General features: G+C 37.6%; 1 protein-coding gene across 1 annotated transcript; it reads right to left on the minus strand.

Moving 5' to 3' along the window:
• Positions 1 to 391: 391 nt before the first annotated feature.
• On the minus strand, positions 392 to 22232 carry LOC129404903 (UDP-glucuronosyltransferase 2B31-like). Its single transcript, XM_055139152.1, has 6 exons — positions 21509 to 22232; positions 18245 to 18393; positions 6667 to 6798; positions 4228 to 4315; positions 2683 to 2902; positions 392 to 1264 (listed from the first exon to the last, which is right to left on the minus strand). The coding sequence occupies exons 1-6, from the start codon at positions 22230 to 22232 to the stop codon at positions 985 to 987; spliced, it is 1593 nt and encodes a 530-aa protein (XP_054995127.1). The 3' UTR covers positions 392 to 984.
• Positions 22233 to 25019: the final 2787 nt, after the last annotated feature.

Here is a 25019-nt window from a genome sequence, read left to right on the forward strand (position 1 = left end):
AGGATAAATTCCTCCAAATTTTATGTGTTTAGTCATTTGCCTGATCAGCTACAAAAATCCTGTGGTTGTCAGTAGATATCACCACAAGATGCAGTTCTTATTGGGAAATACTTAGTATTTTCCAGTCTCTACTTCTTCCTTCATGTGCTCCTTTTCTTTTACATCACTTTGGACTCTCTTTTTTATGGTAAGTAACCTTATCTCTATTTTTTTTAATTTATTTTATTGAATCACCATTTGGAAAGTTATAAAGTTCTCAGGCTTATGTCTCAGTTATACAATGCTCAAACACCCATCCTTTCACCAGTGCCCATATTCCACCACCAAAAAAACCCCAGTATACCTCCCACCCCCCACCCCCCAAGCCCCCCCTGCCTGCATAACTGATAAATTTCACTTCATTTTCTCTTTACCTTGATTATATTCCATATTTCAACACAAAACTCACTATTGCTGTTGGAGTTTCAACACAGAACTCACTATTCTTGTTGGTATTTACCCCTCCTTGCCCTACTGACAAGGAAGCATTTGATAATTAGTTTTTCACTGATGAGAATGAAGAGATATAAAGTTAGGCTGCCGCTACTGTATTTTAGTAATTGAGTCCAGGGAGATTTATGTTGGAAATTGCGTCATTTCCTTTCCTGGGGAAGATTGGAAGAAAGGCATAGTTCGCAGTCTAGCGACATGGCTGCAAGCACTTGCTGGGACCAGAAGTAATGTAGCTGGCCTCTGGATCTTGGTCGTTCAGGAGCAAAGCGGCCTTGCAAAAGCATGGCACCCAGGTCGATCTCAGCGGAGTGCTAGCCGGTATCAGCCCCGGCCCAAGACTGCCCAAGTGTCTCGCGGTGAAAGCAAATTTTGACATGACAACTTAACATGAGAGTAATTTTGTCACCAGTGAAAACCTGCACCCTCTTCTCTCTGAAACAAACCGAAGGGGTCCTCTCTGTGAGAGAGAGCAGCTTAGGGCATCATATGAAACTAGTGCCTCTTTTCCTTCTGCCCTGCTTTAGAAAACACCCGGCAACAGCACAGGCAGCATTTGGTGATGAGCCACAGGGCAGCTGCCACGCAGGCCAGCAGGAAGCCGATGACGTCCAGAGAGTGGTACTGGAGCAGGGTGAGGCCGTGGGAGGCGGGCCGCAGGTGTTTGGCTCCTTTGTGGCGCATGACGAACTCGATCCAGAAGGCCGCCCTGTCCAGAGGCTTCACTGGCTGATCTCGTTGAATTGCCCTTAGTTTCATCGCATTCTCCTTATACCTAAGGAAGAGCCCCAAAGGGCACATTGAGAGAAGAGAAATACCCCAGTAAATTGTTTACCCGAAGGAAAACAATTTGAACTGTCATATATATGAATCAAAGTAAAATTGTTGGCTTACAAATGCAATACATTTGGGGGATCTTCACTCATAGTATATTTAAGTTGGTATTCTAGAGTTCAAAAAATTATAAATAAAATGGAGTGTAAAGATGTAATATCAAGTCTATTAGAGGAAATTGTATTCAAAATTATTGTAGTTAAGTATGTCATTGGTGGAAATGAATTTTTATATTAATGCTGGTACATCACTTATAGATGAACTGGTTGTGCATGGGTGAGAGGACTCATTGTTTTGTCACCAGTGAAAAGAAACCTACACCCAATTTCTTTGTGAAATAAATAATCTTCACCATACCTACTGTTTAGTTTGTTTAACTTTTTTTTTTGGGGGGGGGGTGTTTGTTCACACCCAGTGATGCTTAAGCCGTCCATCTGGCTCTGCACTCAGGGATCAGGCTTCCTCAAGAAAGCATATGGGTGGGAAGTACCAAACCCAGGTAGACAACATGCAGAGCAAGCACCTTACTACTGTACTATCTCTTAGGCCACAGACACTACTTTTCAGCAATGCATAATAATCACATGAATGAAAAATTAAAGTATTATATAAGTGAAAGATTTTTTTACATAAGATTATATATTTTGTATAACATGCACATAATAAAATAATTTATAGAAACCGAGTATAGATTAATGCCTGAATATTGTGGAAGTGGAAAGGGGTGTTTTCAACTGTAATATTTTCGAGGGCTTTTGAAAATATCCAAAACTTAGGTCAGAGTGATAATTTCATCTCTCTGTAACATAGTATGAATACATTATTGTATGTATTTAGTTGGATACTATGTAAATTATTTCTCTGTTGAAAGCTTTCAATATAATAATAATTGAAGCTATTTCTTAAGACAAAGTAGTATTAAAAGCTTCAAAATTTTGACTCTGTCTTAAAGTAATATTTGCTGCTATGCCAAAAACAGTAAAATAAGTCTCATGACGAAGACGTTACTAGTGCCCGCTCAAGCATATCAAAGAACAATGGGATGACAGTGATACAGACAGTGATACTTTATGTTCTTAGTTTTTACTTCTTTGGTTTTTGCAATAGTTGTAAAACTGACCTCTTACAATTACCTAAGGGATCTTTACATTTGTTCACAGAGCAAATTGTTGCAATAATCACTTACCTCAAAGTCAATGGGGCTAAAATGCAAGCTTTTCATAAATGTTTGAGGAAAATAGCTCACTTATTATGGGATTATTCATATTTCTTAATTAATCTCTGAAACTAATGTAAGACATACAACTGAGAAAATTACCCATGTATAAATATTCTCTATTAAAATGTTGTGATACTCACGAAGGATCATTGATGACTGTCTTCAATGCATTGAGCAAATCTGAGCTTGACATTGTTTCAAAGTCCACCCTGACAGCTGCCCCCTTGGCCTGCATATGAGCGATGTTATCGGGCTGATCCGCAAACAGGGGAATGCCCACCATAGGCACCCCGTGGTAAATTGCCTCATAGATGCCATTGGTCCCACCATGAGTGATGAAAGCTTTGGTTTTGGGATGACCTAAAATCGAGCAAATTTTAGGAAACAATCATGATTCTGGGTAATGAAATGAAAGGATAAAACAAGACAATGAAATGTATTTTTCAGATCTCAGAGCTGGAATATTTTAGTTTGCTAGATAAAGAAATGAAGAACGCCTATTTACTTTCAGTTACCAAATAAAACCAAGTTTTTCAGGTAAACAAATAAAATGAAAAAAGTGTGTTTTTTAAGTTTTTTTTCCACACGGGGTGGTTCTCGGGGCTTACTCCTGGCTGTTCGCTCAGGGATCCCCCCCGCCACTGCTCAGAGGATCATATCAGTGCTGTGGATTGAACCCAAGTGCGTTGTGACTGCTGTGTTATTCTCCAGCTCCTATGTAAATTATTAATCTTGTTTTAATGTTTTTGCCTGATCAAGAAGTAAGTAAATGAAAACTTAGTGCGTATAAAAATATTCTCAGACATAAACCATGACTTAGTAGAAAGGCCTGGCAGGATTAAAAATTAGGGAATTGGACAGAAATTGGAGACTAAATATGCCTCTAAATCCTATTCATTGTTCACAAGAGCCTATTTTCAGGTGTTGTGAGAATAATAAAATATCATAGTTCTGCCTTATAGACTCAGAGTAATTTCACTATATAAAAACTACGGATTACTTTACTTTGCTTAACTGATGAGATTGGTCATGGTCAAGACATGAATAGTCATGCACATGGCATGAATAGGCAGTTTGTCATTACTTTGGTGTATCTTTAAATATTTTTGTTATCTAATGTGCAAGAAGGGTACAAAATAATTTGTACACGCTTAGGCAAAGAACATTTTCTAATACCATCTTTCAATGTGGTTTTATTTGTACTTTAAAAAATAATTAATTTAATTCTGGGTCTCCTGATGCTTGGCTAGGTAGCAAGGGCCTGAAGCTTCTGTGCCTGGTAAGAGGTGCGGCAGTACTGGGATCAAAGTTTCTTTCAGGGCTTCATTCAACAGGGTATCGTGCTCATGTGATGTCAGGACCAAACACAGACGCTTTGTGCTTTACTTTTAGTCATTAATTTTTCTATGAAAATATTTAAAACATGTGTTTTATTTGGGTTTCTAAATATATGCAAAACTACATAATGGGCAACTATGTGTTGGAGTTATGACATAGTATTAGTGATAACTAAATTTCCACTGAGTTCTTTGAAAATAATAGCAAGATCCTATATAATAAGAAAGCATATAATAAGTAAACATATACTATTATTATTAGCTAATAAATTCATAATAATTTTGTTTCCTTGTGAATTGACTATCTGGAATTACTTTTATATCAATATTTATGTTTCAGAAACTTACCAAGAAGGTCATTCTGGGGGATCCACTTATATAGCCTAGTATTTGCCCCTAAAGTATCTGGTGTCTTGCTATCAAATCTCCAAATAACCTGTGAATATTAAGAAAATGTGTTAACCTTTGGTTCACTTTGAGTGTATTTTGTACATGGTATAGAAGAGAGGTTGAATTTCATTATTATGTGTTTCTTCAGTTTTCCCCAAACCATTTACCAATGCTATTACCTTTATCTATTGCATAATACAGGCATTTAATTGTAAAAAAAAAAAGAAAGAAAATGTGTTAATCTACTAGTCAAATGTCAAAATTACAGTATGTTTAAATGCTAAACCTACAAGAGATTCTGTACCTTTCTTCTATAGAGAACACTTACATAGGATAATTTTACAGTGCATAGGGCTTTTAACTTGCATATAATGAACAATGAGGTTCAATGAGGTTCAATCATCAGCATCCCTTATGCCCCCCTTTCCGCCCCCCCTATATACTGCTGGGGGTGATCCCTGAGAACAGAACTAGGAATAGTCCCTGAGCATCACTGGTTGTGCCCTGCTCCCCAAAATAAAACATTGTGGTATAATATAAATGGATTTGCTATGTGCTTATATTTGTATTAAAAATGTGCATATAATAACGGTGTTTTTCACAGAGCCATTTATCAGATGGTATTATCAATAATATACTTTGTAATTCAATTTAGAGAATGTTTGAAATTAGTAAGAACTACCTATTTATTATTAGGTATTTATTAAAATTATCTCTCAATTTCAGATTAGACAACTATTTTCCCACAGGTTTCCAGAAATAAATTTACTTAAATATACCTTCTGATATACTGTTTTATTGGAAATTTATATCGTATGATTTTAAATAGCTGGTCCATACTATAAATTAATTAAATAAATAATAATTTTTATAAAATAATTTTTGTTTATAAAATGCACTGCCTGTTTGCTTGCTCACTACAGGTAATGTATAAGAAAAAATCTCCGGGAAGTAATATTTTTTATGAGTCCAGAATATTGTTACAGATTGTATGACAAAAGCTTTATCATGAACAACTTTGTAACTGTGTATCTCAGTTCAAAAAAACTTTAAAAAATACATCGTTATATATTTTGTTCTTGGACATTCTCATAGGAAAGGGGAAGAATTGGCAACAAATAATGGAATAAACAGAGAAACAATCCAGAATTGTCACCACTTCATTCCACTTATCATTATAGCAGCCACTTCCCTTAACGTTATAGCATAGATATAATCAATTAAATAGGTATTAGATCAAATATGTATAGCCAAAACCCTTATGTACATTACCAACAGATTCTTATTTGGGAAATTACCCAGAAATTCTAAAAATCTGAATTATAGTAAACAAATGAAAGACCTTTGCTTGTCCTGTGCATGATGAAGTGACTTTATATCCTTTTCAAATATAAACACAGATGCAAGCAAGAATATAAGATAATAGACTAAAAAAAGTAGACGTTGCAGCTGGAATGATAGTACTTGCATGCAACTGACCTGTGTTCAATCCCTGGCACCACAGATAATCCTCCAAGCCTCTCCAGGAGTGATCCCTGAGTGAGAGTTGGAATAAGCCCTGAGCACCACTGGGTGTGGCCCCTAACCCAAATGAATAAATGAATAAATAAATAAATAAATCTAAAAAGGTTTGTGGTGTGGAGTACATCTTCAGTTTTCACAGAGTGGGCATAATTTTATTGACTTTTTTTTATACTCCTCTCTTACCTTCATTTCTAAACAAGTATAGCTATCTTGAGATTTGAAAGAAGCTATGTAATGCTGATTCTTTTCTTTTTTGTGGCTTTATGGGTCACACCTGGCAAGGGACAGGCGTTACTCCTGGTTCTGCACTCAGGAATCACCCCTGGAAGTGCTCAGAGGATATATGGGATGCTGGGAATCGAAACCATTCATCCGCATGCAAGGCAACTGCCCTACCTGCTGTACTATTGCTCCAGCCCTTGTAATGCTGATTCTTGTATTCATAAATTTTACACTGAGTAACATTAGTACTTGTGTTTCAAAGCCCTACTTATCAATCCTTGATTATTGCTATGTTTCTGATAACATCTGCCGTGTTTTATCCTGTCATATTTTCTGCTAAAACGTACAAATGACAGGGAAGAATTTGCCATTTCTGTTCCTATCCTAAAATGTTACTATAATAACAATTCACCTAAATTTACCCATAAAATATATCTCAACGTTAATGTCAAGTTATTATGATTTAAAAGTACTATCTATAAAACTTTAGTAAGTGTCATATACATTTTTGTTAGAATTGATTAAGATATATAAGATAAATCAGACTTACCACAATTGAGCATTCATGTATTGTTTTTATATAGATTTATACAGATTTAGCAGACACATTGCTAATTCATTGTTGCACATTCTGTGTTAATATTACCTAACCTTTTGTGGAATCTGGGCAAGAGCTGATGCAATCACATTGGCTCTCTCCTCGGGCATGTTACTGACCATTGACCCCAGAGTAAACACCACAACACCATTTTCTCCAGAGCTCTGGACAAACTCCTCCATGTCCTGTAATGCAAGAATTTGTCCCATTATTGAAGGTCAGCATAATATCAAACAATGTTAAAAGAATTGATAACAATAGTAGTATAAGTAAAGAACATCAAGTATTTTAGAAATTGTTCATGACCTTTAAAAAATATGGTGGAATACTCAAGACATGAAATTTGCCAGCTTAGAAATTCCCCCTTTTTTCGGTAGCTGAGAAAAGATGGTAGAAATTGTGTTTGCGTTTGTGTGTTTGGTATACTTATTCCTCCACCATCATTGTTTACCCCCATCACTGTCCTAGAGTCACATTTACTCAGCTCCACTCCTTTTCCCTCTTCTACCACCAACTGGTCATCTCAATTCTGTTTCATAGTCCAAATATTTGTTGTAAATACATACTTTCCATGCTTTTTATTCACTTCTTTGTATGCCACATATATGAAGTCATCAGTTTTTGTTCTTTCTCTGAATAAGTTTGCTTAACATAACCCTCTCTAGCTCCATCTAAGTTGTAACAAAAGGTTTCACCTATTCTAATAGCTGAGAAGTGCTTCATTATGCTTATAAACCCCAACTTCTTTGTCCATTCATCCTTCAATGGACATGGCTTGTTTTCATATTTTGACTACTTTAAGTAGAGGGGCCATGGATATTAGTGTGCATACTTTTTGAATAAAATTTTCATGCTCTTGCAGTATAAGTTAAGAAATTAAAATCAAGAGATCCTATAAGAATTCAAGTTTAAGTTTTTTTCCCTACAAAAGTTTAATTCTGTTTCCCATAGAGACCAAATAAGACATTTGTACGTTGCCATTCTAAAGAAGCAATTCAAAAGTGTTGGTATTATTTATATTTCCACAGTTATGTAAATAACCTCCAGGCTTCTTCTTATTAATACAACTGGAATCCAAACCATAATAATTTCCATTTACCTATCATCATTCCATGTTAATGACCATTCTACTTTTTGTTTGTAAGTTTTGATATCTAGATACCTCATAAGAGATTTTTATTTTTGTCACCTGAATTTGGACCTCAATATTCATCCACAATACGAATGTTTTAGGATGTATTCCCTTTCTAATTCTCATAGACATATTATTGTACATGTGTATAATTTGTTGTTTTGTCTGTTTAGGATAAATGGTTTGTTTCCCCTTTTTGAAATTTGTTCATAAAAATGCAAAGAAGTTAGGTGTTCAAATATCTCACTGAGATTCTTATTTTAATTTTTTGGATGCATAGCAAAATATTGCTAGACTATATAATAATTCTTTTGAAATTTATTTGGCATGATATCAATTTTGTTTTTATTTTTAGAATTAATTGTTATAATCAATGTATTAGAAATAATGGGAAGTTGAAGGGAGCAGATGAACTTAGATAATATTCTGAGACTGTTTATACTTTTATAATTGTTATTATAGATTTTGGGCAGAGGAACACAGTAGGAACAAATTTCATTTATAGTCATATTTTCTCATCATTATGTCAAATCATTTATGTTAATTCATGCATTGTAGGCAGGGATGATATCTTTTTATGCACTGCTTTTAGGATGTGTCACACTAAAGTAAGCACACTAAAAGCAAATGTCAATACAAATGATTTGGCAAAATTATAATTTCATACTGACAATGTTGTTCACTGAAATTTTCTATGGTTGACACGATAATCTGTGTGAACCTAGAAGCCTATACCAATAATTAAACTCAGACATCTTTGTAAAAAAAAGTAGCTGATCCACAGCATAAGAACCTTTAGAAAAATTCAAAAAAACACCAGAAAGAAAAATGTGTTATTTATATGCCCTAGAAATAAGCTCTTTATAAAATGTGTTTTTGTGATGCTGTTTATTATGCTTTATAATAAAATATACATATACATAAATATTTAGAAAATGTCATGCCTTAATGTCTTCATTCCATATAATTGCATAAATATTTTATAATGTAAATGTAAAGTGTTATAATGTAAATGTAAAGTGTTATAAATTCCTTTTGGTTATTTAGAATAAACTCAATATTTGATGTTTTACATAGCTTATAGTAATTTTTAATCTCTGATTATATTTGTCAATAAAATTTAATTTGTGGATATTATGAAATTAACATTCTAACCTTTTAAAGAATCAAGGCATAATTTGCCATATATCTTTTTACTTCCACAGGTAGCATACATATTATGGGATAATCTAATAATTGAAAACAAAAATGCTTCAGAGAAAAACTTTCTTAATACACTAAAACAAAGACTTAGTTACATTATTGACGTGGTTTTAAATCCTGTTTAAGAATATTAATAATGAAAACTACTATTAGAATTGTGTATTGTGATTATACAGATATTTATCTTTCCCTCCATTGTTAAAAGAAAAATCACTGTGGCTGGAGCATAGCACAGGGATAGGGCATTTGCCTTGCACAAAGCCAACCTGGGTTCGATTCCCTGCATTCTATACGGTCCCCTTAGCACCGCCAGGATCAATTCCTGAGTGCAGAGCCAGGACTAACCAGTGAGCATTGCTGGGTGTGACCGAAAAGTAAAAAAAGAAGAAAAATTACTTCCATTTTTTTCTTATGAAGTTGCAAAGTAGAACTTGTCTTGGCCCCAAAATTTCAGAAGGTCAGAAAATACTAAAAAAATGTTTGGAAGTTGCTGGCACAGCCCTAGGGGGACTGACAATTCAAACCTAAGACCACAACTTATAAATAGACCCATCAGGGGAAGATTCATTAGGAACAAGTACCATATCGAGATTCTTAATGGAGATTACCATTTTCCCTTAACAAAGTCCTAGCAAAGGATTCTGATTTGTCCCACAAGCCCCAATCCAAGGAATCTTGAAGTGTCTATATAAAACTACTGCTGTGGTATAACCCTGTTTTAGGATGTACTTTTCTAGGTTTTTGTGCTCTTGCAGACAGATTAGAATGGAAGGAGTGAAAAGCAAGAAACAGAATATAGAATTTCCTTAAAGGGAAAGGCGCCCTATTGGGATATCCTTGGATGCTAACTGGACTTTTCTTTTATAGGTTTTATTTGCTTTTCTGCCTTTTGTTTCTCTGTATTTGGCTATGTCAGGGTGGCTGTTGATTAGTTCCTGGCCCTGGGTTTCCTTTGACCCTGTATTTCTCGCAGTTTTCAGAAGTGATAGTTCATAAGGCTTGATAACAGGATGTTAGGATGTATCAGAACATATGAGGAGAAGTATGGGTTCAGTTTTGTGCCTCTCCCCACACACAGACTGATTTGTTCCTCTCTAGTGTGTCCCAGTTTCCTGTTCCACTGTATAGTATATTTGGGTTCACTTGCACATTCCAAATTGGAGTGATTATTTTTTTTCCTTTATTAGTGATCTTCCCTCTTTTTTGTAAGGATACTCTCCTTCGCTTTTTTTAAAATAATTTTTTATTTTTCACATTTAAAATTCTTTTATTTTAATTTTTTAATTAGTGAATCACCGTGAGGATACAGTTACAGATTTACACATTTTAATGCTTCTGTTTCCATCATACAATGCTCGAGAACCCATCCCTCCGCCAGTGCCCATTCTCCAACACCAATGAACCCAGTATCCTTCCCACCCCCAATCCCATCTCCAACACCAATCCCGCCTCTGTGGCAGAGCATTCCCATTTGTTCTCTCTCTTCTTTTGGGTGTTGTGGTTTGCAACAGGAGTATTGGGTGGCCATCGTGTTCAATCTATAGTCTACTTTCACTACGCATCTCCTTCCAGAGCGGGTTCTCCAAACACATTTCACTTGGTGTTCCCTTCTCTCTCTGTACTGCCTTTTCCCCGTACATGTGGGGCCGGCTTCTAAGCCATGGAGCCAATTTCCTGGTACTTAATTCTACAATTCTTGAATGTTAGTCTCTTTCTCCGTTATTTTATATTCCACAGATGAGCGCAATCTTTCTATGTCTGAATATCTCTTTCTGACTCATTTCACTTAGCATAATACCTTCCAAGTTGATCCACTTATATGCAAAGTTCATAACTTTATTTTTTCTAAGAGCTTCACAGTATTCCATTGTATAGATGTATAAAAGTTTCTTTAACCAGTCATCTGTTCTCAGGCACTTGGGTTTTTTCCAGATTCTGGCTATTGTAAATGGTGCTACAATGAACATATAAGGGAAGATGTTATTTCAACTATACTTTTCAGCTCTCCGGGGTATATTCCTAGAAGTGGCATTGATGGGTCAAGTGGGAGCTCAATATCTAATTTATTGAGAAGCGTTCATATTGTTTTCCAAAAGGGCTGAACCAGTTGGCATTTCCAGCAGCAGTGTAGGAGGGTCCCTTTCTCCCCACATCCTCTCCAACAGCGGTTGCTTTTGTTCTTTTGGATGTGTGCCAGTCTCTGTGGAGTGAGGTGTATCTCATAGTTGTTTTTATCTGCATCTCCCTGATGATTAGTGATGAAGAGCATTTTTTCATGTGCCCTTTGGCCATTTGTATCTCTTCCTTGGGAAAGTTTCTGTTCATTTAATCGCCCCATATTCTGATGGGGTTGGATGTTTTCTTTTTGCAGATTCCAATCAGTGCCTTAAATACCCTTGATATAACCCCTTATCTGATGGGTATTTGGTGAATATCCTTTCCCATTCTGTAGACTGTCTTTGTATTCTGGTCATTGTATCTTTTGTGGAACAAAAGCTTCTTAGTTTAATATAGTCCCATTTCTTGATCTCTGTTTTTGTTTGGTTAATCGTTTTTGTGTCATTTTTGAAGATACCTTTAGATTCTACATCGTGGAGGGTTTTGCCAACTTTGTCATCAATGTAAATTATGGATTCTGGTCTGATGTTGAAGTCTTTAAGCCATTTTGATCTGACTTTTGTGCATGGTGTTAGGTCGTGGTCTAAGACCATTCTTTTGCATGTGATTGTCCAGTTATGCTAGTACCATTTTGTAGAGGTCCTTTACTTCCTTAGTTTAGCTGATTCTGAGGTACTTGATTTTCTGGGACATGATTATTAACATGATTGCTTTTTTCATATCCCTTTCCTCTGAATCATTGTTTGCATATAGGAAAGCCATAGACTTTTGGGTACTAATTTTATAGACTGTTACTTTATTGTACAAGTCTATTGCTTCTAAGAGTTTCTGGGTAGAGAATTTAGACTTCTCGAGATATAGTATCATATCGTCTGCAATTCGTGAGAGTTTGATTTCTTCCATTCCTATCTGGATGCCCTTAATACCTTTTTCTTGCATAACTGCTATTGAAAATACTTCCAGTACTATATTGAACAGAAGTGGTGAGAGTGGGCATCCTTGTCTTGTCACTGATCTTAGAGGAAAGGCCCTTAATTTTTCCCCATTGAGGATAATGCTTGCCATAGGTTTGTGGTAGATGGGTTTGACAATCTTGAGGAAAGTTCCTCCAAAACCCATTTTGGTGAGAGTTTTCATCATGAACGGGTGTTGGATTTTGTCACATTCTTTCTCTGTATCTATCAGTATGATCATACTCTTTTTATCTTTATTTTTGTTGACATGATTGATTATGTTGATTGATATCTGAATATTTACACCATCCTTGCATCCTAGGTTTAATCCCACTTGGTCATGGTGTATGATCCTTTGATGTGTTCTTTCATTCTATTTCATAATATTTTGTTGAGGATCTTCGCATTGGTGTTCATCAGGAGTTGGTCTATAATTTTCTCTGTCAGTGGTATCTTTGTTTACTTTTGGTATTTGGGAGATATCTGCCTCATAGAAACTGTTTGGGAGAGTTCCTGTTTCTTCAATTTCCTGAAAAAGCTTGACGAGAACTGGCAATAGTCCTCTTTAAATGTTTGGAAGAATTCCCCAATGAATCCATCTGAACCTAGGCTTTTGTTTTGGGGAAGAATTTGATTACTGTTTAAATTTTTTTTTTATATTTGTGGGTCTATTCATGTCTTCCAAGTCTTCTTGGTTCTATCTTGGGATATTGTAGGAATCAAAAAGTTTATCCATTTCTTTTAGGTTCTCTTGTTTGGTGGCATACAGACTTTCAAAGTAATCTCTGATGATTTTTTGAATTTCATTGGTTTCTGTTGTGATATCCCCCGTTTCATTTCTGATTTGGTTTATTATAGCTTGCTCTCTCTCTCTCTCTCTTTCTTTGTAAGTCTTGCTAGAGGTTTATCAACCTTGTTTATTTTATCAAAGAACCAGCTCTTGGTTTCATTGACCTTTCATATTGTTTTCTGGGATTCCATGTTGTAAATTTCTGGTTTAAGTTTTATTATTTATTTCCTTCAGTCTGGTTTTGGTTCTTTTGCTGGTCCTTTTCTAAGATCTTAAGCTGTGAAGTCAAGCTATCTATGTAGGCCCTTTCTTCTTTCCTGAAGAATGCCTGCAAGGCTATTAATTTTCCCCTTAACAGGGCTTTGACTATATCCCATAGGTTCTGGTAGCTTATGTCTTCCTTCTCATTTCAACTGTGATTTTTTTCATTCAGGTTACTTCCCTGTGCTTCTGGTACTCCATTGATTCTTATGTTGTTCCTCGTGAAATCATCCCCTAGGATCCTAGTTCACTCTAGAGCCATTTTGAGGTCTTTTGCTACTGTTTGTTGTATCCTGTAAGCTGTCTGCAGCTCATCTTCAAGCTCACTGATTCTGTCTTCTGTTGTAGCCATTCTAATATTGAGGGCACCAACTGAGATTTTTAATCATCTACTGATTCCTTCATGTGTGTCTCTTTTGTTCTTAGCTTTGAAATTTCTGCTCTCATTTCTTCTTGAATTTTCTTGGTGGACCATTCTCTTACCCAGACCAGTCCAGTAACCTCCCACCCTCCAGACTCCCGCCTTGGCTGACAGCATGAGATTTTTAATTCATCTACTGATTCCTTTATTTGTGTCTCTTTTATTCTTAGCTTTGAAATTTCTGCTCTCATTTCTTCTTGAATTTTCTTGGTGGACCATTCCATTGTTTTATTCATATTCTCTAATTGATTGGATGTCTGTTCCATGGTTGCTTTTCAGTACGTAGACTATCTTCAAGATTTTCTCTTTAATTTTTTTATCAAAGAGGTCTTATATGTGGATAACCCCTGTTGAGGCTTCTGAAATTTTTTCTTTTTCCTCTCTTCATGGTGGGTATTTTCACTGTTTCTTCATATTGTTATGAAACTATAAAGTTTGAGCCTCCTAGTTGTCTATCCCTATACCCTCTTGCTGCAGGGGGGATTCTGAATGATCTAAGTTGATGATGGTAGCCATTTTTCCCTTACTTGCCCTTGACCTGCCCTTTCCACGTCCCAGCCTGCTTCTCTGACTCAGACCACCCCAATCACCTCCCACCCTCCGGACTCCCGCCTTGGCTGACAGCATGCCGACCCCAAGCACTGCAGCAGTTTTTTCTTCAAGCCCAGGTGTGTGACGTCCCTAAACCCGCCCTTCTGGAGTCCCAGCCTGCTTCTTGGACACAGCTATTGTAAGGCAAGGGGCATGGCCTAATATTCAGGGGACATGGCCTAAGCAAAGTGGGTGTGGCTTATTTTGGGCAGGCGGCCGCACTTATTTTCTCAGTACCAAGCAATCTGTTGTTACGTTAGTCCTCATCTAAGTACTAGAAGCACATCTGAGAGGAAGGACATGTTCTAGAAGGGGAAAAACAAAAAAGTAACTACCATTGAACAAACTCATCCAGATTCCTTTTTCACAACAATAGGGAACAGGGATACTGAACTTGAAGGTCCCTTTTCCATACCACCACAACAACATGACAAAACAGTGCAAATCCCCACCACAAAGAGAGGACAATTAAAGGAATCCAGAAGCCTTAATAGGCATTTCCTACAAACTTGAGCTCTGCTAAAAAGTATTCAGAGTTGAAATGCTGAAGATGTTCAATGAGCTCAACATAAAGATTGAAAAGGTATCCATGAAATTAAAGGAGGACCTGACAGACACAATACAACAGATAGCCAAGAAAATATGGAAAGAAGTGAGAGCAGAAATTAAAAAAAGCTAAAAAGGAAATGTCACAAATGAAGGATTTGATAGATAAAATAAAATAATATTGTCCTCAAAAATAGAATGACTACAGTGGAAGGCTGAATCAGTGAGCTTGAAGATGAGCTGCAGGAAGCCTACAGGCAACAAAAAACAATGGGAAGAGACCTCAAAATAGCTCTAGGATGAATCAGAGTCCTAGAAGATGATCTCAAGAGGAAGAACATTAGAATCATTGGTGTACTAGAAGGACAGGGAAGCAATCCCAATGAAAAATCCACAGTCAAAAAATTATTGCTGAAAAGTTCCCAGAGGTAGAGAATGTGCTCATACAGATTCAAGGAGCCTGAAGGGTGCCAGCTAAAAGAGACACTAACAGAAAAACTCCAAGACATATTATAGTCAGAATGATGGACATGATGGATAGAGAAACAATACAGCATGCAACAAGGTCAAAGAAGGAAATCACATACAAAGGAGCACCTCTTAGATTCACAGCAACCTGTCAGAGGAAACCCTCCAAGCCTGAAGGCAGTGGTTGGATATAAAAAACTCAATGAAAGGAGTGCTTCACCAAGGATATTTTATCCGGCTAAACTCTCACTTAAACTCAAAGGAACCATACACTATTTCACAGATAAACAACAGCTCAGGAAATTTATAGACTTAAAACCAAACCTAAAAGAAGGACTAAAGGGGCTATTGTAAGTCAAGAAAATCCCCTACAAACATAACAAACTTTTACAGAAAGATGGCACCGAATCCCATAATAATAATTTCTCTCAAGGTCAATGGTCTAAATTCACCAATTAAGAGACACAGAGTGGTAAAATGGATTCAGAGATTGAACCCAACATTCTGCTGTCTGAAAGAAACACATCTGAATAGCCAGAACAAACACAGGCTCAAAGTCAAAGGATGGAGCCCACATCCCAAAAAACAAAAGCAACCAGTGTTGGTGTGGATGTGGGGAGAAAGAGACTCTCCTTCATTGCTGGGGGGAATGCCGACTGGTCCAGCCATTTTGGAAAACAGTATGGACAATTCTCAAAAAATTAGAAATTGAGCTTCCATTTGACCCAGCAATACCACTCCTGGGAATATATCCCGGAGAGGCAAAAAGGTATAGTGGAGATGATATCTGCATTTCTATGTTCATTGCAGCACTGTTTACAATAACCACAATCTGGAAAAAAACAGAGTGCCCAAAAAACAGATGACTGGTTAAATAAACTCTGGTTAAAGAAACTGATTAAAGGAACATCTACACAATAGAATACTATGTAGCTGTCAGAAAACATCAAGTCATGAAATTTTCATATAAATGGATCAACATGGAAAGTATCATGGTGAGTAAAATGAGTCTGAAAGAAAGAGACAGACATAGAATGATTGCACTCATATGTGGAATATAAAGTAGCTGAGAGGCACAAGCTTGCAATGATGCAATTTCTGGCAGATATTTCTCTGGACTTATTATTATTATTATTATTATTATTATTATTATTGCTTTTTGATTACCGTTGACATTTTTCAATGGCCAGTTAAAAATTTATTGAAGGTGAACCAATGACATGCCTCAGGCTCTTGCCAGAATGTCTGGTACAGGTAAAGTGCAGCCTCTATGCAACACACATTTTTCTATGTGTTAATTTTATAGTCAATTATGACCAGAATTCTATTCTACAAGATATCTATTGCCTGTAGACAGGTAGCACCCATCTTCTGCTGCATAAATGTATTTTGGTTAATAATAAGATTTAAGCAATTTCCTAGCCCTAAAGTAGCCCAGACATATGAAGACCAGATCCTTTAAAATACAAATGTTGAAATTTTGCAGAGAAAAAACTGAGATGCCATCCATATACATAAATCCAAGGCCTTATCCTGAGAAGGGCAGACTCCTCAGCAAAGGAGAAACTGCTAAAGAATCCATGAGATTATGAAGAGACCATATGAAAATGTATGATGTTATGAAAAGACAAACAGTGCAAGGCATAGGGTTCTGAAGAGACCATCAACAGTGCATGGGATGAGATTACTTCCTCTGCTCCCGACTTTACCCATTCACTGGAAACACTGTGGAACTGTAGGACTGTCATCCCGTTGTTCATCAATTTGCCTGAGCGTGCACCAGTAACGTCTCCATTGCGAGACTTGTTGTTACTGTTTTTGGCATATAGAATTTTGCCAAATTATCCCAGATAATTGGGATAGAATTATCCCAGATACATCATGGGTAGCTTGCCAGGCTCTGTTGTATGCGTGAGATACTCTTGGTAGCTTACCGAAGTCTCTGAGAGGGATGGAGGAATTGATCCTGGGTCGGCCACATGTAAAACAAACGCCCTACCTGCTGTGCTACCTTTCCATCCTCGCTAGCAACAAAACACTGAAAATTGCTGCAGATTTATCTGGCAATACAGCATTGAAAATTGCTACACATTTATTGTAAGACAGAACACTCCTGGTCTAAGTAAACTGTACTCTAAAGTGATTTTTTAAAAATTTTATTTTATTATATTGAATCACCATGAAAAAAGAATACTAAGCTTTCAGGTTTAAGTCTCAGTAATACAATGATTAAAACCCCATCCCTTCACCTGTGCATATGTTCCACTACCAAGAACCCCAATATACCCCCTCCCACCCACCAGTCCCCACCTCAGTAGCTAGTGATCTTCATTTTATTCTCTATACTTTGAATACATTCAATATTTCAATAGAGAACTCATGATTATTGTTTGGAACTTTACCCCAACAATCAGGCCTGCTGAAAAGGCATCATTGAACAATTTCTTTTCATTGCTGAGAATGAAGATTCTATGAGCTGTCGTGGCCGTGCAGTTTCTGATATTTTAGTTCAGTTCACAGTCTAGATGCATGTCTGTAAGTAGCAGCTCTGGGTGTCAAAATGGGTTTCAAGACCTCTTGGATCATAGTCTTTAGGAGCAGAGGGTCTGTTTTTGAGCAGCTGCTCTGAATCTTATCTGGGCGAGGGTGTGCAGTACCGCCCCCTTCCCATGATCGCCTATGAGCCACAACATTGCAAAGTTCCTACCTCTGGGTGGAAGTCTCTAAAGGGATTTCTAATGTCTATTTAATGTCTAAATGTAGGGGTTATCTGTCACTGTCACTGTTATCCCGTTGCTCATCGATTCGCTCAAGCAGACACCAGTAAGGTCTCCATTGAGAGACGTTGTTACTGTTTTTGGCATATCGAATATGCCATGGGTAGCTTGCCAGGCTCTGTCGTGTGGGCAAGATACTCACGGTAGATTGACGGCTACCTTGGAGGGCAGAGAACCTGAACTTGTGTCGGCTGCATGCAAGGCGAAAGCCCTACCTGCTGCGCTGTTGCTCCAGCCCTAGCAAATAAATTGAGATGACTGCAAATAACTTTAAAGTTATTTTAGCTTGTTAGTATCTGTTTTATCTAGGTAGATTGCAAAACTAGAAATCTACAAAGTGAAGTCAAATAAAACAACAGGACCAGGCTTACCTTGGGCAGGGGCTTGGCAGGCTTGCAGTGCAGTCCTCCAACAAACTCAAAATTTGGTAAGATTGGGTGAGGAAACTGAAAATCCCAGTATGTTCTAATGAGCCAGAAGTCGGCTTTGCTCATCAGATTAGATACTGAAGTGGGTTTTCCTGAGAGAGAAAAAATGGGGCAAAAAAAAAGACAAAAAAGAATGAGAGTTTGGAAAGTGAATATTCCAGGGAAATTTCCGTATGGAACTTGGAACGATGTAACATACTCTCCATTTAATTCTACAGTTTCAATTCTATCATCTGTGATAAAAAATATACCTAAGACACTGCTCTAATATGCTTTTATAATTTGTATGTGGTTCATGTATATTTAAGCAAGCTTAAATTGAAAAAAGCAAGCTCCCGGAGGAGAGCTACACAGAGAATCTCTTGTCCTCCAAGCCGCACACTCCCCGGAGGGAATGGGCTCCATCTTCCCGCCCCGCACTGAGCAGAGTTCCCAGTAGACAAAGACCTCAGGATCTTAGCCACAGCCATGCTCAAGGCCCTTCTCCACACATTTGGATGAGTTTCACGCATGAAGGTACTGGCAGAGGAACCTAGGTGTTGTGGACCTGGGGCTGAGACCTCCAAGTCTGCTTGGATCAGGACTGGGCTTTTTCCTTCCTGATTTTCCATTTTGTAGTGTCACACCCAGGGACTGCCCCTGGCGTTGTGTAATCTCATCAACAGCCAACATCCAGAGACTTAAAGCAAGCTCCGGGAAGCTTATAACCTACTTAAACTTACTTCTCCCTCTGGGAGAAACTGACAAACTTCAGAGAATTTTTGCCCACATGGGAGAGACTCACAAGCTCCCCATGCCGTATTCACATGTAAAAAACAGTAACAATCTGGGTCTCATTCCCCTGACCCTGAAAAAGCCTCTAATATGGCATCATTGGGAAGGACGAGTAGAGAGAGGCTTCTAAAATCTCAGGGCTAAGACGAATGGAGACATTACTGAGATCGCTCGAGAAATATGACGATCAAGGGGATGATGATGATCATCATCATGTATATTTACCTTCAGTAAAGTAGAAAAAACTTGTGAAAATTAGTAAATGAATAATGAATTTAAACTTTTAATGACTCGGGTTAGAGAGATGTACAGCATACAGAGTGTAGGCCACTTGTAGGCCTTTTATATAACTTTACTGAGTGATCCACATCTCTACGTATGGTCCTTTGTGTACTTCCTGTGCCTGGAACCAGGAATAATCCCTGAGCACAGCTGGGTGTGACTCCCAAACAAACAGAAGCACCTGAAATGTTTATGACTAGAAAGAATCCACTCCTACACATGTAAATCAGCAAAGCAGAGGATCTAACATACCTTCTATCTTCTAGATGAAGTTATGATGTCTATACCTCTGGCAGAACTGAGAGAGATTCCTAAGAGACATTGGTCTCTCCATAAAGGTGATCTCCAGTCTACACTCTTCTCTATTTCTTAATAAACAATTTTGTTATGGAGTAATTATTTGTATGTCAGACTATTTGGGTGGAGTGATAGCAAAGCTGGTATGGCGTTTGCCTTGCATGCCACCAACCCGGGTTCAATTCCTTCGTACCTCTCGGAGAGCGCAGCAAACTACCAAGAGTATCCCTGCCCACACAGCAGAGCCTGGGAAGCTACCCATGGCGTATTCAATATGCCAAAAACAGTAACAATAAGACCCATGATGGAGACGTTACTGGTACCTGCTCGAGCAAAATCAATGAACAACAAAAGGACAGTGCTACAGCGCTATCAGTCTGTTTAACACTCTCATCTCTAATAAATTCACATGATTATATTATTCACAATCATGAATTATTGTTCAAAATAAACTGTAGGAATTAAAACACGTATTTGTATATTCTGAAAGTTGTGCAGCATAGATGTAACAGTCATTAATTTATTGATGTTCCACTCAGTTGTAAATAGGAATGCCTTCCCACAGGTGCTTCTGGATCTCGACCAGTTAACAAGATATTTCCTTAGCCCTAGAATTTTCAAGTAAATTAGAGATTATTTTTATTTGAGTTTATGAGAAAATTATTTATATTTACTACCAAATGGGTTCATGTTAAAATCATCATATTATTTTTATGTTAAATATAGTGCCAACATATTGGAAAGATTTACAAAATATAGGCAGCTATCAGTGGCCACCCTTAACTTTGATTCTTTCTTCAGTGAATATCATTTTAAAAGAATATAGATGAATTTTTTGTATCATCTTTTTTCAAAAAGATTTTATACTTGAAAGAGATGATTTGTAGTCACATAGTAGTGAGAGACTGTGTAATTATTAGAAGGTAAAGTTGTTGGTACTGACTGAAATAAAGTCAGTCCTCAAAATGAATGGTGTCTTCAGGTAAACAGGCTAAATAGTTTAAACTCTACATAAGGAATCCAAAGAGAAATAATGTTGTCAATGTTTAAGTAGAGCTGTAATAAAATTGTATAACTCTCCAATAGTTATATCCACCTTGAACAAGATATTACATTTCTAATGTTTGCTTTTTAAAATAAAAGAGACTAGCAAAATGAAGATGCAGTATAAATAAGTATAATAAAGAAAAAACTTAGAATAGTAAAATTAATTATATAATAATCATGACATTGCGGAGCCTGGCAAATTCCCTGTGGGATATTCGATATGCCAAACACAGTAACAAGAAGTCTCACAATGGAGACATTACTGGTGCCTGCTCAAGCAAATCGATGAACAACGGACAACAGTGCCACAGACAGTGTGACAGTGCCATAGATTATGGGCTGGAGCAATAGCACAGCGGGTAGGGCATTTGCCTTGAACAAGAACTACCTAGGTTTGATTCCTCTATCCCTTCGGAGAGCCCAGAAAACTACCAAGAGTATCCCACCTGCACGGCAGAGCCTGGCAAGCTACTGTGGTGTATTCGATATATCAAAAACAGTAAAAACAAGTCTCACACTGGAGATGTTACTGGTGTCCACTTGAGCAAATCGATGAACAAAAGGACAACAGTGCTACAGTGCTATTTAATAAACTTGTCATAAATTGTCAAAAACTACACCATTACATTAGAGGGAACTCTAATGTAGAAATGGATGTTGAATAATACAAATGAGTCAGTTTAGGTTCATCAGTTTTAACAATTCACTGTTTCAAGGGATTAGAGAGATAGTACACTGGGTAAAGTGGAAAATTTACTCATCAAAGTATTAGGACATTTAAGACATCTTATTACCAACATTACTTACCTAGTACTTCACTATAAAACTCATCCCATTGCTTGTCACATACTGTCTCGTACCAAAAGTCAAAATAAAGCACATGAATCATATTTTTAACCCTTTCCATGAATGTCATTTGGTCACTTAATTCAGACAGAACAACAGGAACATAGGATGGTGGGAGGGGAAGTCCTCCACTATACTTTTCAAGTCCAGATCCGGGAGAGAAGCGGAGACTGTACACTAAAGGGATTTCAAGTATTTCAGCCAGAAGCTCACCACAGGGTACAATAGCATCTGCAAAGACGACATCAAACCTTGTTTCTTGTAATTTTTTCATTAACTTCTTGTTCAGAACTAGATCTTTACAAAGATTCCTAAATGCAGTATAAGATTCACAACTAATATCTTGCAGTTTTGAATAATAAGACCAAAATGAATTTTTTGGCATTTTGTATATCCATTCCTCAAGGAGTCTTTGGAGAGTGGCTTCCATATGACCTTCAGCACATTGTGTTGGGTAAACTTCAAAATTAAAAGAAGCTGGTTTTGTGGGGTCAACAAGAATAGAAGCTTTTGATGTAAGAACAGTTACTTCATGACCTCTCTTCACAAGCTCATCCAGGATTGTCTTTATGTTGATCCAATGGCTGTATTCCATGGGCCACACCAACACCTTTCCACAACTCCCACAACTGAAGTAACAACCCAGCTCTAGCAGGAGCAGAAGTGAAATCCATTTAGCAGACATTCTGGCAGAAACTGATATCAAACTTCCATTTTCTTTTGCCATCAGTTGTTTTTATGTAAAAGATTAATCGATTAGTATGTTAAAATATAACTCATATATCAAAATACTAAAATAGGAAACATTTAGAATTAATGGAGAAAGAAAGGTAGCTGACCACATTTGTAAGCAAATGTGTTCTATCTCTGTTTTAGTTAATGAGTATTATCATCAAGACATGAGTTGATGACCTTGCATGCCCCAAATTGCAAAAGTGTGATTTGGTGACTTTGCAGCTATATTGTGCAATATGTTTTACAATATTTTTGCAATAAGTTTACAGAGCAGTGGCAAGGAGAGATGACTATCTCGAGCTCCTGACACGAAAATAAAATTAAACTATTTTAAGTATAATGAGGATTTATTGATTTTGATGACCGAGACTTATTTTTTTTGGATAAGGTTCTTATTTAAGTTTTAGTTTTATTTACTTTTAGGGCAACACCCTTCTGCTCCCAGGCTTTGTGTTCAGGGGTCACTGTTGGCAGTACTCAGGGGGTCTGTATGTGTTTTCAGGTGTATCACAAGTAAGACAAACACCTTATATCCAGCACTTTTGAGCCCTATCAGGAGCAAGCCTGTACTACAGAATTTCAAGTTCAAAATGATTTTTAAAAAATACACCCCAGAAACAAAGAAAGTGTTAGAAAACAATGTTAACAGGACAAAAGTGCACTGACCATGCAAGTGGAAGCAAACATAAACAAATGGGACTACATCCAACTAGGAAGCTTCTGCACTTCAAAAGAAACAGTGACCAAAATGCAGAAAGAGCCCAAAGAATGGGAAAGAATATTTATCAAATACAAATCTGATAAGGGATTAATATCCAGGATATACAAGACATTAGTAGAATTGTATAAGAAAAAATCCTCCAACCCTATCAATAAATGGGAAGAAGAAATGAACAGAAGCGTCCTCCAAAAAGAAATACACATGGCCAAAAGGCACATGAAAAGATGCTCAACATCACTAGTCATCAGGGCAATGAAATCAAAACAACAATGAGATATTGTCCCGTTCAGTGGGACTTGTTCAACTTGGGTAACCGGGAGAGGGTGCGAGAGTGAAAAGGAAACAGAGGCAAGGAGAAAGAGACAGACACAGACAGACACAAGAATGGGAGAAAGCTCCAACTTTATTTCTCTTAAGCTAGTCTCTTATAACTGATTGTATGAGGAAATGGGCAGAATGGGAGAATAGCAAAGAATGCAAATGTTAAATGAAACTGGATGTGGGCCCTGGTGGCAGTTTCCCTGGGCATTGTTCTGCAACCTTTCCCAAGAAGCGATTGTTCCTAGTTACAGGTCAGTTTGTACTGACATATTGGTGCCCAGGCATAAGTTTCTGGCCGTTCCCAGGCATGGGTTTCTGGCTGTTCCCGGCATCTCCTACCTTTTTATTTTCTAAAATAGGTAATTAGATATTGGTAGTATAACAAGCCAGCCCTTGCAGCTCCAGAGATGGCTCAACCCATTTCACTGAAGGCCAGCTCACCTCCATAGAAAGAAGGGGCATTAACCAGCGGGGGAAGTAGGGGCCTATCCCCCAGTCATTATTAAGGATCCTTTTAGTGGGGAGAGGAGTACTGTTCAGATCCAACCTCTATGCAGATAGGCGTGCTTCTACGAGCTCGGGATGGCCTTTGAAGGCTTCTCGTAGGCGAATACCGCCTGGTTCCGCCCCACGAAGATGCTCATGGCATTATTACAACTACCCCAAGATGCAGTCGCCCTTGGTCGGGTGTGAGGAGCCAGTAGTTGCACAAGGAACAGGTGTTAATTCTGAGGGTGGCATAGAAAGTCGGGTATAGGAGTCCATTCAGGTATCTCCAACCCTTGATCTGCTAGATCCAATTGATGATAATGAATTTGGATGGGTTTTGATGCCAGGGAGTCAATCTGATTTTTTATGCAGGCCATAATTCTATTAAACAAAAATGGTCCCAGGGATAATACAATCAGAAAACCAAAAGGGGGACCAAGCAAGGGAAGCACATAGGATAGTACTCCTCCCATTCCCCATTACCCCTGGGAGGTGTTGGTGAGTTGTCTCTGCCTCTCGAATTCTTCTTGGAGCTGTCTTATTCGATCTCGAACCACTCCACTCTGGTTGACAAAGAAGCAGCATTCTTCTTTGAGAAAAACACAGAGGCCACCCTGTTTAGCAGTAAGGAGGTTCAGTCCTCACCGATTCTGCAATACAACTTGGGCAAGAGAATTTAATTGCTCCTGAACAGTCAAAATAATTTGGGTTACCTCTTGAATGTCCCCTATCAGCTGATTCTGCAAGGAATTATGTAAGGAGACAGCAGTGGTGATTCCTGCTGCACCAGTGGCTACTCCAGCTGCTACCCCCAGACCAACAAAGAATGGGATAAAGGCAAAGGACCGGGGGATAGAGTATGTTCTTTCAGAAGTATGGGGATGGATTCGGATGTTGGGAGTGTACTAAGGTGTTGGAAAACAAAAACAATAGCACAAGTTCCAGTCCAATTTCCATACAAAAAGTGTCGGACCTGTGTCACAAAGAAAGGAGGCATTAAATGGGGGGCAATATGTGAGGGAAACATCCATGACTGGGGGTTCCAGGAATCTTTGACAATCAAGGGAAAGTTTCCGTGTAGGAATAGTGGTTGAATTAGAATTATTAACGCAAGTAAGATTCTCTGGAACTGTAGACAGCACAAAATGGGGAAAATAATAGAAAGGTCTATTATCATGACAAGGCTTAATTAGCTCAGAGGAATCA

Source organism: Sorex araneus, chromosome 5, assembly GCF_027595985.1.
Source record: "Sorex araneus isolate mSorAra2 chromosome 5, mSorAra2.pri, whole genome shotgun sequence".
Lineage (NCBI taxonomy): Eukaryota > Metazoa > Chordata > Mammalia > Eulipotyphla > Soricidae > Sorex > Sorex araneus.

What these genes read in the sequence shown, in the direction of transcription:
- LOC129404903 (XM_055139152.1), bottom strand. Translation starts at nt 22,232, where the DNA reads ATGTCTGCTAAATGGATTTCACTTCTGCTCCTGCTAGAGCTGGGTTGT. An exon ending in GTTTTATAGTGAAGTACTAG is followed by an intron (nt 18,394 to 21,508) that starts GTAAGTAATGTT and finishes TTTCTCTCTCAG; the next exon opens with GAAAACCCACTTCAGTATCT. An exon ending in TTGCCCAGATTCCACAAAAG is followed by an intron (nt 4,316 to 6,666) that starts GTTAGGTAATAT and finishes TAATATTCACAG; the next exon opens with GTTATTTGGAGATTTGATAG.